Source organism: Mizuhopecten yessoensis, unplaced genomic scaffold, assembly GCF_002113885.1.
Source record: "Mizuhopecten yessoensis strain PY_sf001 unplaced genomic scaffold, ASM211388v2 scaffold715583, whole genome shotgun sequence".
In the NCBI taxonomy this organism is placed as follows: domain Eukaryota; kingdom Metazoa; phylum Mollusca; class Bivalvia; order Pectinida; family Pectinidae; genus Mizuhopecten; species Mizuhopecten yessoensis.
Genome location: NW_018479689.1, coordinates 1 through 14,141, shown reverse-complemented (window position 1 = coordinate 14,141; position 14,141 = coordinate 1). Strand labels below are relative to the sequence as shown.

The 14,141-nt window shown below is 37.9% G+C and overlaps 1 protein-coding gene across 1 annotated transcript in view; it reads right to left on the bottom strand.

Moving 5' to 3' along the window:
- Positions 1–13,943, bottom strand: part of LOC110441138 (bifunctional 3'-phosphoadenosine 5'-phosphosulfate synthase-like) — a gene marked incomplete at its 5' end in the record, with an annotated part of 23,219 nt that extends 9,276 nt beyond the window's left edge. Inside the window, 7 exons of the mRNA XM_021484237.1 lie at positions 2,000–2,142; positions 2,290–2,419; positions 3,503–3,634; positions 5,277–5,482; positions 8,200–8,311; positions 11,670–11,783; positions 13,825–13,943. Coding sequence (XP_021339912.1) covers positions 2,000–2,142; positions 2,290–2,419; positions 3,503–3,634; positions 5,277–5,482; positions 8,200–8,311; positions 11,670–11,783; positions 13,825–13,943 — 956 coding nt within the window. The remainder of the gene's footprint in view (positions 1–1,999; positions 2,143–2,289; positions 2,420–3,502; positions 3,635–5,276; positions 5,483–8,199; positions 8,312–11,669; positions 11,784–13,824) is intronic.
- Positions 13,944–14,141: the final 198 nt, after the last annotated feature.

Genomic DNA, 14,141 nt, shown 5'->3' with positions numbered 1-14,141 from the left:
ATGTGATGTAGATGTGTACTCATTACACAATGTGATGTAGATGTGTACTCAATAAAATATGTGATGTAGATGTGTACTCAATACACTATGTGATGTAGATGTATACTCAATACACAATGTGATGTAGATGTGTACTCAATACACTATGTGAAGTAGATGTGTACTCAATACACTATGTGATGTAGATGTGTACTCAATACACTATGTGAAGTAGATGTGTACTCAATACACTATGTGATGTAGATGTGTACTGTGAGGACAGGTAGATGTGTACTCAATATGTTAGCCTAAAGTTACACTGCTGTGAGGCATCATTCCCTTCTAAGCCTGTATCATTCCCAATTCTTTTTATTACAATACAACTATTAAATGCTTCTACTTGATCTCATTAAGCTGTGATATTCATCTTATTGTTTTGTTCCATGATAATTGTCGGTGTGGATCCATAAAAAAATACTGCTGCCGTCAGGAGGAGACATGACTCTGTCTGGTGCTCGGTGTGATAGTCTTCAATTAACGAAGCTCTAGTCTCGGCCCTAATCATGGTATTGATTGTATCTGTAATGCTAATCAAATTCTCTCAGGTTGTGTTAAATATCTACCATCAATTCTACTGACAGTAAATCACAAAGGAACCCTCGTTAGTGCTGACTTCCACGGATGACTCTGCTCTGGAAGTATTTCATGATCGAATATTCCTTTTTTTCTATACTTGAAATATTGATTCATTTTACCTTTTTTCTATTAAGAAGTAATATATCAAACAAGTGAAACCATTAACCTCTCGAAGGTCACAAGTTTATACACACCAGCTGAAGGTGTCACAGGTTAATATACACCAACTGAAGGTGCCACAATTTAATACACACCAGCTGAAGGTGCCACAAGTTTATACACACTAGCTGAAGGTATCACAAGTTTATACACACCAGCTGAATGTGTCACAGGTTAATACGCACCAGCTGAAGGTGTCACAGGTTAATACACACCAGCTGAAGGTGTCACAGGTTAATACACACCAGCTAAAGGTGTCACAGGTTAATACACACCAGCTGAAGGTGTCACAAGTTTATACACACCAGCTGAAGGTGTCACAGGTTAATATACACCAGCTGAAGGTGTCACAGGTTAATACACACCAGCTGAAGGTGTTATAAGTTTATACACACCAGCTGAAGGTGTCACAAGTTAATACACACCAGCTGAAGGTGTCACAGGTTTATACACACCAGCTGAAGGTGCCACAGGTTAATACACACCAGCTGAAGGTGTCACAGGTTAATACACACCAGCTGAAGGTGTCACAGGTTAATACACACCAGCTGAAGGTGTTATAAGTTTAAACACACCAGCTGAAGGTGTCACAGGGAATATACATTATAGAGAGTATATCTTTGTAGGGCCTGCTAATTACATCCTACAGGGAATATACACTATAGAGAGTATACCTTTGTAGGGCCTGCTTACATCCTACACGGAATACACATTATAGAGAGTATACCTTTGTAGGGCCTTCTTACATCCTACAGGGAATATACACTATAGAGAGTATACCTTTGTAGGGTCTGCTTACATCCTACATGGGGAATATAAACTATAGAGAGTATACCTTTGTAGGGCCTGCTTACACCCTACAGTGAATATACACTATAGATATTATACTTTTGTAGGGCCTGTCTACATCCTACAGGGGAATATACATTATTGAGAGTATACCTTTGTAGGGCCTGCTTACACCCTACAGTGAATATACATAATGGAAGGTATAAGCTTTGTAGGGTCTGCTTACATTATAGAGGGTGATATATACATTATAGACAGTATACTTTGGTAGGGCCTGGGTACATGCTAGTGAAGGGAATAGCATTATATATATGGTATACCTCTGTAGGGCCTGTGAATAATCCTAATGGAGGGGAATATTTAAGCTACTACAGTATGCCTATTTAGGGCCTGCATACACCATAGGTGAGGAGAATGTTCCGTATAGAAAGCATACCTCTGTAGGGCCTGCATACATCATGGGTGAGGGAAATATAGCCAGTACAGTACTGTCTGGGTCGAGAACTTTGTCTTCCAATATGGCTTGGTGCTGCTTCATTCGTGTTGGCAGTGGTACATCGTCGTCTTTTGTCCATCCACCTATAAAAAATGTAGCATAATTGTGAAAACCACTGTACAATAATTTTATTTTATTTTCAACAAATCTAAATGAGCTTTTCTTATAAAATATCTAGGTAAATCCTACCATCCCACAGTTTATTAAATACACTTTAAATCAATACGTACCAAGAGGATGGAGGAGTAAGACAGGTTTCCTGTATCCCTTTTCTAGAAGTCGCTTTTTGGTGTCTGCCATCAACAGTGCATGACCATTGTGTATGGGATTCCGAAGCTGGAACGCAAACACTGCATCTGCCTGTAGTATACAACGGAGAAATTGTTAGGTGATGCTTCAGTTAGGTCCAACGTAAAGGTAGTATATATGGTAAGCACTATGTGTCAATCTGCCTGTAGTATACAACGGAGAAATTGTTAGGGGATGCTTCAGTTAGGTCCAACGTAAAGGTCATATATATGGTAAGCACTATGTGTCAATATAGGTAAACAATAATGTAGAAACCCTTTTTGTTTTGTTTTCAGAGTGTAAAAGCTGAGGTCATAGCAAACAGGTTGTCTCAGGAGACACCTCCAAAAACAGAGGCTAGGGAAGTAAGCAAAGTCACCAAAAACAGACAGTAGGGAAGTAAGGAAAGTCACCAAAAACAGACAGTAGGGAAGTAAGCAAAGTCACCAAAAACAGACAGTAGGAAAGTAAGGAAAGTCACCAAAAACAGAGGCTAGGGAAGTGAGCAAAGTCACCAAAAACAGAGGCTAGGGAAGTAAGGAAAGTCACCAAAAACAGAGGCTAGGGAAGTAAGCAAAGTCGCCAAAAAACAGACAGTAGGGAAGTAAGGAAAGTCACCAAAAACAGAGGCTAGGGAAGTAAGGAAAGTCACCAAAAACAGAGGCTAGGGAAGTAAGGAAAGTCACCAAAAACAGAGAGTAGGGAAGTAAGCAAAGTCACCAAAAACAGAGAGTAGGGAAGTAAGGAAAGTCACCAAAAACAGTGAGTAGGGAAGTAAGGAAAGTCACCAAAAACAGAGACTAGAGAAGTAAGGAAACCAAATATAGATTCCAAGTGTCACAATTAAGGCAGTAAATCAATTTTGATTCCAAGCAAAAGATGCAGAAGAAAAAATAAATCTATTTTACAGGAAAATCCATTTGAGTCAACTCCAACAATAACATGCAGTGGGATACTGCAGGCCCAACTTTTTCCCAATCTTCCAAGTGTTCACAAGGTTGGAGGAAACGAGAGTACCCGGAGAAAACCCATGTGGTCGATGAGGGATATTACATTTATGATTGCTGAAATGCTTGCAAATGAAGAATTTCTTTAGCCCTAGTCAACAAAACTACCTGCACAAATTGAAGAGGACTTTCATTTGAATGTACGTACCCTGAGCTGTCTGAATTTGGCCCGCAGCTCCGTCGGTGTAAGTCTGTACTGGTCTAGTCCATCATTCCAATAAATCCGCTCTATAACATCGAGATCTCCACCAACTAACCAGTCACCACTCTCATAGATCATCTACAAACACAGGATATAAATCATCTATAATAACAGGATTCTGTTATAGATCATCTTTAATAACATAATAACCAAAAGTAGGGAGGGGGCTTAATTGCGAGCAACCCCCTTGTTCACAAATGTTCGCCATCTTGGATATATACCACTGTTTTGATCTATGACCACACTATACACTGTAGTTGTTCATGTTGTAAAAATAACAACTAACAGACAGAATATTTAATAACAGTCTCCAAAAGTTGATAAGTTGATGGTGCTGTTGTTTTTCTAAACTTATTTTCTATCATCAATTGATCTCGATAATTAAATTTTATCAAACATCGTTTTTATAAATTTTCATTGATAAGTCAATCAGTACTCTTTAAGACACAACACCAACATTCAGAGGTGTAAAAAAAATAGTACGATGACCAGGCACTAGCGCCATTACATGATTTGAATATATACCGTACTATAGCTAGTCCAATAGCAGAAGAAATTTTAGTATACAAGGCTGAATTAACAAAACTGTTGTCTCAATCATACAAAAACAACACAACAACTTATCTGTATGCAGGCTGCAAGCATTATGAGCAAGAGACATGTTTTTATGGATAAAAGTCTTCCAGAAAACGATGCATTTGGTTTAGGAAACCATGCTTTGTTAACACTGTGTATTGGTTGATACAAATTTCAGAATGTCAATATGAACGAACTGACGTTGACAGAAAGGTTTGATATGAAAAAAAATATCAGTTTGAAAACGAGTTTACCTCTCTGTAAAAACTCATAAATGTATTCAAAAATGTTTTCACAATTTGCTACTTCAGTACAGACTAATGATATAATGGATTTGGTACAAGCACCATGTTTTGTTTTACATTGAAAACTGCAAAATACACAACCGGTTAAAAAATGAAAGCATGGTGTTCTTTCAGCAACGGAACGATGTTTTGTTTTAAGTTAAGCCATCTAGATATCTTGAAATTTTGTTATGTTTACATCATATTCAATAATCATGTGTTATAATAGTTATCTTTAATTCACTCATGAATACATAATTCTTTATAAAAAAAATATACAGAATCACAGTACTCTTTTCACAGTACTTGGTAAAGAGTACATGTCACTACATGCTATTTACTATTGTGCCTAATTCAGAAACATAGTTATTTGTAGTATTTTAACTTGGACTTATGTTGCTTTGCATCCATTTAGCTAAATTGCTTATGTCAGAGATAAAAATTGACATACATTTATTTTGAGATGGAGACAAAATTAGGTAGGGTGCTTAATTGTTCCCAGGGCCCGTATTCATGAAACCGTTCTCATGCTCAAGTATGGACTCTGTGCTCAAACCATCTCTTTTGCAACCCACTTAGATCATGTCAAACGATCACAAAGTCAAATGTCAACATTGAAAATAGAATTTGTCTTTAAGTTTCTTCAAAATGTTTCCAAAACATTGACAAAATAAGATTTATTTATTAAGTTAAAACCAGAACAAGAAATTAGGCTTGAGCACAAACTCCATAATTGAGCATGAGAATGGTTTCATGAATATGGGCCTAGGACATTTGCCAAAGCTCGGAGGGGGCTTATTTGCGGTAAATGATGGTACTGTATTTTCCTGTTTTTTTTTTACAACATCCTGGTATTCTACCTTGACATAAGGATGCCCTTTGTTGCTCGTGCCAAATTGACGGCAGCATCTTTCTTCCTTGTTGTGGGGAAAAAACTCTGGAGTCCGCAACACAGCGATACACTTTCCTTCATAACGTAACGCTATGTCCCCACATCCACTGAGCCGGTCCTTATCTTCTGTCTGCATCGGTAAGACAATTGGGATTGACTGGTTGGATACACCACCTGCAAGGCACATACTTTAAATCTAGACGAGCAACATTTCAAACCTTAAAAACCTTTTAAATATTTTCTGCACAATGAGAACATGTCTTATTTGACTGTTTTAAACACTCTTTCATGGATATCAGAAGATATCTGCCTTAAAAATCAGTAAAAAACTCAAAAGTTATGATCCAAGGGAGACCACTCCTATTCTTTAATCGGCACTCTGTATCACATCAATTTTTGGGAAAAGCTTGGTGGGTTAAGCCTGTGGCCCAGTTCCATTTTTGGTATTTCATTAATAAAGATATGTAAAAAATAGATTCAAATATTGATTCTACTAAATACACTAAAAGACACACATCATCATCATCATCATCATCATCATCACCTTAAAGGGACATCACGTGAAAAGGCGATTTTTTTTTTAATGAATGTATGTATTGTATGCACTTCCACTTATGTTACCACGCTATCCCCATATTCATAGTCCGTTCCAAATGTCCAGTTTGACCACTTGAATTGTTCGGGAAAGCCCTGCTAAAAATAGCGCCGATTAACGTCACCTGACTAGGCAGTAAACACAAGTGGTGCGAGCGAGATGAAACGGTTTCCAAAGGGCCCCCCAGAGAGGGGCCGTTAGGCAACTGCAACTTCTTACCGCACTATGAAACTAAGATATATGATTTCTAGGTCCGTATTCAAACTTATTGAACAGTAATTATTCATCATTAGAAGTTAATTGCACACTTGCCAATATTCAGAATTTAAATTTATTTAGCTTTAAACATAAATGTGTTGCCAATAAAATTAAACAAGGGATGGGGCACAAGTTTTTACAATTTATCACAGCCTTCTTCGGTCATACATTTACAATTAAATGTCAACAATGATAATAGGCATAAACATAAAGTAGATATATTAAAATATATATTGAATTTAGTACCGGAATGTGGCCGGTACAGATGGTACGGGACTAAACACCTTCCCTACACCAAGGGACAAACCTTTCTGATTTTTTTTTTTATATTGCCGGGGCAGAGGAGGCCGGGTATTCATATTAGTACTAATTTAAATCTTGCATGTAAAAACAAAAATAATCGTTTAATTCAGCAATATAATTAAATCATACCATTTTATTGAACCCGGTAATATTATAAATTATGTAAATCCACGGACTTCGATAACACGTATCTCGGTGACCCAGAAAATACGCCGTGGGCCATCACAACAGTTATCCCTTGGAGGGCCTCATGGAAAAATCAAACTAACCAGTCACTTATCCCTTCCTTTCGCATAAACCACTGTATAATTATAGAAACACAAAGTAAACTCTCTCCAATACATGCCCATTAACATATTAAACTAAGTTCATCTGTGTTCAAACTCAGACAAAGATACTAGCGAGCTTAATAGTTTTAGATATTTATTCATAACATAAACAGCGCTAGCATTTCTGTCGATTCCATTTCAGCTTAACCGGCTATCCGGAAGAATACATGCACCGTACTAACTGCTACCAGGCGCGTAGCTACCATGTAAGCCAATAAACCCGGGCTTGCACATGATTTTGACAAGTATAGGTTTTCATGACGTTTTTTTTTCTTCTTGCTGATACTATAAAGTGGAGTTTAAGGTTTGAATATATAGTATACATAATTAATTCCTCAGATATGATACATTGTTAATAGTTAGTACAAAAATGTATGAAGTTTATAAATGTCCATTGCATTAATGGACAGCTCCAGGCGGAACTAAACTGTTCGATTGAGTAAATTGAGAAACTCACGCCCGGCGTAAACGACTCAGAGTATGGCACAGTGGACACAGACAATCAATGTTTTTTGTTTTGTTTTATGAAAATATCAATTTGGGGCACGTTCGGCCCCTTTTGCCGGGGCACATTCGGCCACCCCAAATGCAACAGTTATTGTGCCAAGTGACGTCCCTATTGATAACGTCACCTAGTTGACCACAAAAATAATATTTTTACGTCGCAAAGATTAAGTATTTTTTTCTTTGTATTCACTGATTTGTTTTCCAAAAGAATTGAATGAAATTCCATACACTTATTAGTAAATTGCCTCAGGGCGGGGCTCGTCCGGGCCCCAACTCTATCGACCTAAAAAGTCTAATAATTCCCAAAATATGGTCTTGTTTACGATTTGATTATTAGTTTATGAAAGACAATACATTTCTTTTCTAAATGACATATATAAATATGCATTTCAACAGTATAGTACATGCCTTCCATAACGTCTTGAAAAAAGAAAAGGGGCCGTGTACACATGTATTATTCATGAGTAGGGAAGGCCCTCCGGCCCCTTTTNCAACTTTTCGTTTCGTAGCTGACACGGTACAACACTTTTCTTTCGCTTACTTCACACGGCCAGTCATTTTGTTTACAAAGAAATGGTGTGCTATGCGCATGCGCTAGTAGAGGGAAATCCCTGAACAAAACGTTGGTCAGACAGGTAGAAATACCGATGATTTTCTTAGATTTAATCATTTTTATGAATCTATTTCAGCCAAATCCGATCGTTATTTTCCATAAGGAGTCTCACTTGATATGTTTATGTAGTATTTGAAAAAATGACAAAAAATAAAAGTTACTTCACCGTGATGCCCCTTTAAAATAAAAGTTTAATAAAGGTAAGGAATAAAGATGAGTGTCTGTTGTTTGGAATCTGAAGCCTACTAAAACAAAATGGTCAGTAAACAAATGCTGGTTAACATACCGTCTAATAGACAGCCAAAATGCTGACACTGTAGATACTCCCTCTCCCTCATAAAGCCTTTGAGAGGTGAGGCCCATCCTTCGGCCAGGACCTGTGTCCACTGCTTGTCCAGCTGTTGTACAGAGAGTGTAGGTCAAAATCAATTATACCTCAGGTCATCATGTCACTTATCAAATATACTTCAGGTCATCATGTCACTTACCAAATATACCTCAGGTCATCATGTCACTTACCAAATAAATGTCAGGCCATCATGTCACTTATCAAATATACGTCAGGTCATCATGTCACTTACCAAATATACATCAGGTCATCATGTCACTTACCAAATATACTTCAGGTCATCATGTCACTTACCAAATATACGTCAGGTCATACCTCAGGTCATCATGTCACTTACCAAATATACATCAGGTCATCATGTCACTTACCAAATATACTTCAGGTCATCATGTCACTTACCAAATATACCTCAGGCCATCATGTCACTTACCAAATATACGTCAGGTCATCATGTCACTTACAAAATATACGTCAGGTCATCATGTCACTTACCAAATAAACATCAGGTCATCATGTCACTTACCAAATATACTTCAGGTCATCATGTCTCTTACCAAATATACCTCAGGTCATCATGTCACTTACCAAATAAATGACAGGCCATCATGTCACTTATCAAATATACGTCAGGTCATCATGTCACTTCCCAAATATACATCAGGTCATCATGTCACTTACCAAATATACGTCAGGCCATCATGTCATTTACCAAATATACGTCAGGTCATCATGTCACTTATCAAATATACATCAGGTCATCATGTCACTTACCAAATATACATCAAATATACTTCAGGTCATCATGTCACTTACCAAATATAACTCAGGTCATCATGTCACTTACCAAATATACCTCAGGTCATCATGTTGCTTACCAAATATACATCAGGTCATCATGTCACTTATCAAATATACTTCAGTATCAAATATACTTCAGGTCATCATGTCACTTACCAAATATACGTCAGTATACCTCAGGTCATCATGTCACTTACCAAATAAATGACAGGCCATCATGTCACTTATCAAATATACGTCAGGTCATCATGTCACTTACCAAATAAACATCAGGTCATCATGTCACTTACCAAATATACTTCAGGTCATCATGTCACTTACCAAATATACGTCAGGCCATCATGTCATTTACCAAATATACGTCAGGTCATCATGTCACTTATCAAATATACTTCAGGTCATCATGTCACTTACCAAATATACGTCAGGCCATCATGTCATTTACCAAATATACGTCAGGTCATCATGTCACTTACAAAATATACGTCAGGTCATCATGTCACTTACCAAATATACCTCAGGCCATCATGTCACTTACCAAATATACGTCAGGTCATCATTTCCCTTACAAAATATAAGTCAGGTCATCATGTCACTTACCAAATATACGTCAGGTCATCATGTCCCTTACCAAATATACCTCAGGTCATCATGTCACTTACCAAATATACATCAGGTCATCATGTCGCTTACCAAATATACGTCACGTCATCATGTCGCTTACCAAATATACGTCAGGTCATCATGTCACTTACAAAATATACGTCAGGTCATCATGTCACTTACCAAATAAACATCAGGTCATCATGTCACTTACCAAATATACTTCAGGTCATCATGTCACTTACCAAATATACATCAGGTCATCATGTCGCTTACCAAATATACGTCACGTCATCATGTCGCTTACCAAATATACGTCAGGTCATCATGTCACTTACCAAATATACGTCAGGTCATCATGTCATTTAACAAATATACATCAGGTCATCATGTCACTTACAAAATATACCTCAGGTCATCATGTCACTTACCAAATATACGTCAGGCCATCATGTCACTTACCAAATATACGTCAGGTCATCATGTCATTTAACAAATATACATCAGGTCATTATGTCACTTACAAAATATACATCAGGTCATCATGTCACTTACCAAATATCCGTCAGGTCATCATGTCACTTACCAAATATACTTCAGGCCATCATGTCACTTACCAAATATACATCAGGTCATCATGTCATTTAACAAATATACATCAGGTCATCATGTCACTTACAAAATATACATCAGGTCATCATGTCACTTACAAAATATACGTCAGGTCATCATGTCACTTACCAAATATACATCAGGTCATCATGTCACTTACCAAATATACATCAGGTCATCATGTCACTTACCAAATATACATCAGGTCATCATGTCACTTACCAAATATACGTCAGGTCATCATGTCACTTACCAAATATACATGAGGTCATCATGTCACTTACCAAATATACATCAGGTCATCATGTCCCTTACCAAATATACGTCAGGTCATCATGTCACTTACCAAATATACATCAGGTCATCATGTCGCTTACCAAATATACGTCAGGTCATCATGTCACTTACCAAATATACATCAAATATACTTCAGGTCATCATGTCACTTACCAAATATACGTCAGGTCATCATGTCGCTTACCAAATATACGTCAGGTCATCATGTCGCTTACCAAATATTTNATCATGTCACTTACCAAATATACATCAAATATACTTCAGGTCATCATGTCACTTACCAAATATACCTCAGGTCATCATGTCACTTACCAAATATACCTCAGGTCATCATGTCACTTACCAAATATACGTCAGGTCATCATGTCACTTACCAAATATACGTCAGGTCATCATGTCACTTATCAAATATACTTCAGGTCATCATGTCACTTACCAAATATACCTCAGGTCATCATGTCACTAACCAAATATACGTCAGGTCATCATGTCACAAGCCTCATATAAATGATATAATGCATTTATTGAACAATAATTGGAATGGAGTGTGTTTAACAAGAGGGCTGATGTTTGTGAATAATATTTTTTAGCATTTCAAAGTTTTTAAGTATCCCTGTCCGCCGGCAATGGTTTTATTGGTATATAATGATATACAACATTTGATATAGCGCCCTATCTAGCTAACATAAGCCACTCTAAAGTGCTCTACAGAACATAGATATACGATTAATACAATTAGCATATACATTAATCAATACAATTTTGAAGAATTCTCAGGAGCTGCCTTATCAGGTGCTAACTACTAGTCCTATGCCACCTGGCTAGTATCTCCTTATGTGTGTATGCCTGTGTGTGTGTGCTGGAGATGTAATGTGTTCTGTTTGAAGTGGGACCGTGCTTCCAATGACATCATTTATAGTGCCACCTCACTTGAATGCTACAGCACAGATCAAGCAATACTTCAGAACATTTCTGATGCTGGAAAAATAACTTTTATGCTTTTTATCTTTTGAATAGTGAAATATTGCCAAAATAAGAAGGAACATATCTTTTGAAACAAATGCTGGGTTGACTATCTAGGAAAGATGTGGGCTAACCTTGTTAATCTCCAGTGCTGGTAGGTTCTCTGCCTCAGCCCTGACAGTCTCCACTTGGTTCTCGGGGACAAACAGCTCCCGTACGGTGTTGACGGCTGAAGATGGTATCACTTCCTGTAATAAATCAAACTCAGCATGTCAAAGTCTTTTCTGTTGTTTTTGCACTCCATATATTGAACCCAAATAAATCAGTTTGAATGATCCAATAAAAAAATTACCTCCATGTTATTTCTGACCTTTTTTGTTTGGTTGGTAATAAAAGCTTGCATATAGTCTCATCTTTCCTAACTAGTGAAGTGTGTATGTGTACACAAATATGTACGAGTCTAGTAGGACGGGTGCTTTCTCACCTTCATCAGATAACTGACCCGTAAAGTATGTGTACACAAATATGTACGAGTCTAGTAGGACGGGTGCTTCTCACCTTCATCAGATAACTAACCCGTAAAGTACGTGTACACAAATATGTACGAGTCTAGTAGGACGGGCGCTTTCTCAACTTCATCAGATAACTGACCCGTGAAGTATGTGTACACAAATATGTACGAGTCTAGCAGGTCGGGTGCTTTCTCACCTTCATCAGATAACTAACCCGTAAAATATGTGTACACAAATATGTACGAGTCTAGTATGACGGGCGCTTTCTCACCTTCATCAGATAACTGACCCGTGAAGTATGTGTACATAAATATGTACGAGTCTAGTAGGTCGGGTGCTTTCGCACCTTCATCAGATAACTAACCCGTAAAATATGTGTACACAAATATGTGCGAGTCTAGTATGACGGGCGCTTTCTCCCCTTCATCAGATAACTGACCCGTGAAGAATGTGTACACAAATATGTACGAGTCTAGTAGGTCGGGTGCTTTCGCACCTTCATCAGATAACTAACCCGTAAAATATGTGTACACAAATATGTACGAGTCTAGAAGGACGGGCGCTTTCTCACCTTCATCACATAACTGACCCGTGAAGTATGTGTACATAAATATGTACGAGTCTAGTAGGTCGGGTGCTTTCTCACCTTCATCAGATAACTAACCCGTAAAATATGTGTACACAAATATGTGCGAGTCTAGTATGACGGGCGCTTTCTCCCCTTCATCAGATAACTGACCCGTGAAGAATGTGTACACAAATATGTACGAGTCTAGTATGACGTGCGCTTTCTCACCTTCATCAGATAACTGACACGTGAAGTATGTGTACACAAATATGTACGAGTCTAGAAGGACGGGCGCTTTCTCACCTTCATCACATAACTGACCCGTGAAGTATGTGTACATAAATATGTACGAGTCTAGTAGGTCGGGTGCTTTCGCACCTTCATCAGATAACTAACCCGTAAAATATGTGTACACAAATATGTGCGAGTCTAGTATGACGGGCGCTTTCTCACCTTCATCAGATGACTGACCCGTGAAGTATGAGTACACAAATATGTACGAGTCTAGTAGGACGGGTGCTGTCTCACCTTCATCAGATAACTGACCCGTGACGTATGTGTACACAAATATGTACGAGCTTGCGAAATACTGTTGCTTCACCTACGCTACATGCACATGAACACTTAGTTGTTATAAATGCCTGACTTGAAAATAAAATCAACAGATCAATTTGAATAGGCTTTAATACCTGGTTATAGATTTGACCTCAACAACGGATTACACTTGTGGTTGAGTAGCTATTTGTTATCATGCTTTCTACCAGATAATGTAGAAACAAGTACTGGTAGCAATTGCTTTATGGTGTATAAAATTAATTGTCTTGATGTTTAATTCTTACAAACCCCTTTCAAAGAAGGCTTCATTTAATAAACGAAAGAGTTAAGACAGATTAAAGTGCCATCATGATCATTTGTATGGAAAGTGATGAAGAGAAGACTGTTGTTACTACTGGCAGTCTGACGTAAGCCTGACATTATTAAGCCTTGGACAGTACCACAAGTAGTGTCAATTCACTGGAAATCTACTTAGGAATGAAACAATCTGATCAGGAGTATTACAATTTGAATCTACTAATACAAACACATCATTCATGTTTTCTCCACTTGTGACACAATTCAACACAGTATGACCTGCAACAGCCTCAAATCTGGAAGTCAATTAATGTTGTGTTGTCTGTATTCTATAAAGGGGAGACGACTCGGACTTACCAGATCCAGTAAGTGCTGTACAATACTCTGCACACATTCATCAATGGATTCATTGCCAGCCTCCACACGAACATCAGGGTTTTGAGGAGGTTCATACTTGGCGTCCACACCAGTGAACCCTGTAACACATTAATGGTTTACATCAGTAATAGTATTGAGCGTCCACACCAGTGAACCCTATAACCCATTAATGGTTTACATCAGTAATAGTATTGAGCATCCACACCAGTGAACCCTGTAACATATATGTAGGGTGTAGGGAACCATATCTCGTGTACAGCCCTATCTGTAGGGAGTAGGGAACCAGTGTACAGCCC